Source organism: Mizuhopecten yessoensis, unplaced genomic scaffold (genome assembly GCF_002113885.1).
Source record: "Mizuhopecten yessoensis strain PY_sf001 unplaced genomic scaffold, ASM211388v2 scaffold5937, whole genome shotgun sequence".
In the NCBI taxonomy this organism is placed as follows: domain Eukaryota; kingdom Metazoa; phylum Mollusca; class Bivalvia; order Pectinida; family Pectinidae; genus Mizuhopecten; species Mizuhopecten yessoensis.
The window spans coordinates 28,056-31,786 of NW_018406298.1; the positions used below are offsets into that span (position 1 = coordinate 28,056).

At 30.8% G+C, this 3,731-nt stretch overlaps 1 protein-coding gene across 1 annotated transcript in view; it reads left to right on the forward strand.

Annotated features, from left to right (window-relative positions):
* The window catches only part of LOC110451321 (carbohydrate sulfotransferase 15-like), a 39,688-nt gene that overhangs the window by 5,068 nt on the left and 30,889 nt on the right, over nucleotides 1-3,731 (forward strand). Inside the window, exon 2 of the mRNA XM_021499252.1 lies at nucleotides 2,978-3,269. Coding sequence (XP_021354927.1) covers nucleotides 3,149-3,269 — 121 coding nt within the window. The 5' untranslated portion in view covers nucleotides 2,978-3,148. The remainder of the gene's footprint in view (nucleotides 1-2,977; nucleotides 3,270-3,731) is intronic.

A 3,731-nucleotide genomic window follows, 5' to 3' on the forward strand; every position in this document is an offset into this window, starting at 1 on the left:
CATATACAGTTCTGGAAGGATATGCATGCACCTGAAAATATTGTTAGTACAATTGAAAAAGGCTATGTAATACCTTTCATTTCGACACCTCCCAGAATGTATTCTTATAACAATAAATCAGCATTGTCGGAGGCGGAGTTTGTCACGCAGGCTATTGATGATTTGGTGGCTAATAGGTGTGTCATATCGGTACCTTTTGTGCCGCATGTAGTCAATCCATTGAGTGTGGCGGTCAGTATTTCTGGTAAGAAAAGGCTTATCTTAGATCTAAGACAGGTGAATGTGCATGTCTGGAAAGCAAAGGTTAAGTTTGAGGATTGGAAGGTCGCCTTAGACTATTTTGAACGGGGGTGTTTTATGTTTAAGTTTGATCTGAAATCAGGATATCATCACATATTTCTTCGAAAGCGTATGCTGCGGTCAGCGATATTCTATTTCAGTGTTGATAAATGATTTATGTTCGTTTGAATCGGTGAATTAGGACATAAATACATAATTCAATCATTGAACAAAAAAAATACAATTTTGTCTGGCAATCACTAATTGATAGAATAAAACGCTTAACAAGTGTTCAAGACTATAGTGAGGGTGGACTCAAAATGATTGATTTAGAAAACTTTATATATGGACTTAAATCTAGCATTCAATGGTTCACTTTCAGGCTTCTTTCAAGAATACTTCCACTTAATCATTATTTGAAAATAATTGGAATCAAACAATGTGATTTATGTAATTTATGCCAAGAAAGCAAAGAAACTATAGAACATCTTTTTTAACAGTGTCAAATAACAAATAACTTCTTGCAAGACATACGTAGATGGATATACTTAAAAACTGACCAAACATTCGAAATAAAGGAAGATATTATACTTTTTGGTAAAACTTCTGAATTCCAAAAATCCATTCCAACTAAAATCATCATGATTCATGCAAAATTCTTCATCTGCTTTAGCTCCAGAAAGGTTTACTGTTTATATTTATGTTTAATAATCCCTATCTTTTAGTGCTGTATTAAAATGTGTATTACTGTTATATGTAGGAATAGAAACTGTATTGTATTGCTGACATTAGTATCAATGTGGCTTAAATTAAGGAATTTTGTTTTTCATATAATGTAATGTTATTTTTCTTTTTCATATAATGTAAAAAATAATATGTAATGATCACTGATGATTATTTTCTATTACTTAGTGCTGTATTAAATGTGTATTACAGTTATATGTAGGAAATCAAAACTTTTTATCCATTTTATTAATTATTATTGACTTTAATATCATATCTACAAAATGAGTTGACATTCTTAGTTGAAACAGGCTATAACTAAACTTCAAGGGATTTCCTATATAAACACCTTCCTTTCAATTCTCCAGAGTTGGTGTTCGGGAAATGAGCCGATATATGTAATACATGTAATTAACGTGTTGTTAAATTTTAATTAATTTTTCAGTATAATTAGGTTATTTAACTGTAATTAAAATATCAGTTCAACTTGTATTAAATTAAATACTTCACGATCAGCTTGTTAATATTATCAAAAATATAAAACTTACGTAAATTAAAAAGTTAACAAAGTATATATTTAGTATAATACTATGTGTGCTTGAGTTCCAACAGGTAAGTTTTACAGGTAGATTCACCTGTTGGATCTCAGACACTTTTTAGAAAAAGACTATAACCCTATCAAAACAAGTTGCCCTACAGGTAAATTAAAAATGTTGGCACTCAGAGATTCAAGTTCAAGTTCTTTATTAAGCCTTGAGCAATTTTGCTCATCAGCCAATCAATCAAATTACATGATATGTCATGGCGTACAATCAGTGCAAAGAAAATGCTGTATAAAAAGCACAGGTACATATAATCATAAGATCATGTAAGTAATGTATTTTATATCATTACAACTGTACAAATAATTACTTAAGTATGGTTTCTTGATCTCAAATCGAAATGTTTTGCTTCAAAAATAAACCTACATACATTATTTAATTACTTATTGTTCTGTACACTTCATAACTGAGTTAGCTTGATGTCAGATGGGCTACACCAGTAGTACCTTTTAATGAATTTAACTCTTAATATTTGATATAAAGGACATATAAGTAAAAAAAAGAAAATCATCCTTTATCACATCTAATAAACAATGAGTTCATAACCTCTGAGGTCTTTCTATGCTGTTATAACGTCCTGCCTCTATAGACAAGCAATGAGAGGACATTCGTAATTTTGTTAATAAAATTCTTGATTTTTTTATATGTATTTTTTTAGGTAAAAATTATCAACAATGTGTCTGTATAAAAAGCATTTTGGACTAGTATTCAAAAAACTTAAAACGTTTTTGATGTTGAGCGCGGCTGTAAGCCATCATTTTTAGCCAGACAACAATCAAAACGACTGACTCGTTAATATGATTGGTCGTTGCTCGCCACTGTCAGCCAATCAGTTTGTTAGACATCAGACAACCGTCAAAACCATTGATTACGGAATATTCTTAAATTTTTGACTGGAATACTTTGTTTTCATTTTAACTTTCTTGGGAATATACATAGAGATCCGGGTAGCATTGTATCAAATCGGTGCATAACAGTCTGCGGTTAAAGACGCACGCTAAGTAGTGATAAAGAATACTTAACTTTGAGTTTCTATTTAATAACTTTTACCACTTGATTTTAGCAGTTGAAGACATGATGTCAATAAAATATTAAAACTTTCCTTTTTGCTGTATAATTTTATTGTTTTTGTTCGGGATTAAGGATCCCTGTACTACTGTTAGCAATTCAATAGATATACTAAACCCCTTAACTAAATTAATATACTAATACGACTTACACGTTTCAAAGACAACTGAACGTCACCGTTTAAACTTTTCCTATGTTCATATTCTGTCCTAATTAACATTTTGCTCAAACTTTGATATACTCGTTTCTTTATCTTATCATTTCATTACATATCAATTAATTTTGATTTTTTTTATTTGTTTTAGGATCCGCCGAACTTCCTGACTGAATTTAAGAACCCATGTTGGTATGAGAAGATAAATCTTACAGATGTTCAACAGGAAAAAATACAAAACACCTGTTTTAATAATCTTGGTAAAAACAATCAAATATGCAAAATCATTTCCAAGCAAAGGCTTCGCTGTCTGCCATACTTCATGTTGATTGGTACGCCTAAATCTGGGAGTACTGATCTATATAAACGGATCATAGATCACCCGGATGTGCTTAGCTGTGCAGCGAAAGAACCTCATTGGTGGGCAAGGCAACAACACAGCAGTAAGTAACAAGATAACACCACAGTAAATAACAAGATAACACTACAGTAAGTAACAAGATAACACTACAGTAAGTAACAAGATAACATTACAGTAAGAAACAGGATAACACTACAGTAAATAACAAGATAACACAACAGTAAGTAACAAGATAACACTATAGTAAATAATAGGATATCACTACAGTAAGTAACAAGATAACACTATAGTAAATAATAGGATATCACTACAGTAAGTAACAAGATAACACCACAGTAAATATCAAGATAACACTACAGTAAGTAACAAGATAACATTACAGTAAGAAACAGGATAACACTACAGTAAGTAACATGATAACATTACAATAAGTAACAAGATAACATTACAGTAAGAAACAGGATAACACTACAGTAAGTAACAAGATAACATACCAGTGAGTAACATAATAACACTACAATAAGTAACAAGATAACACTACATC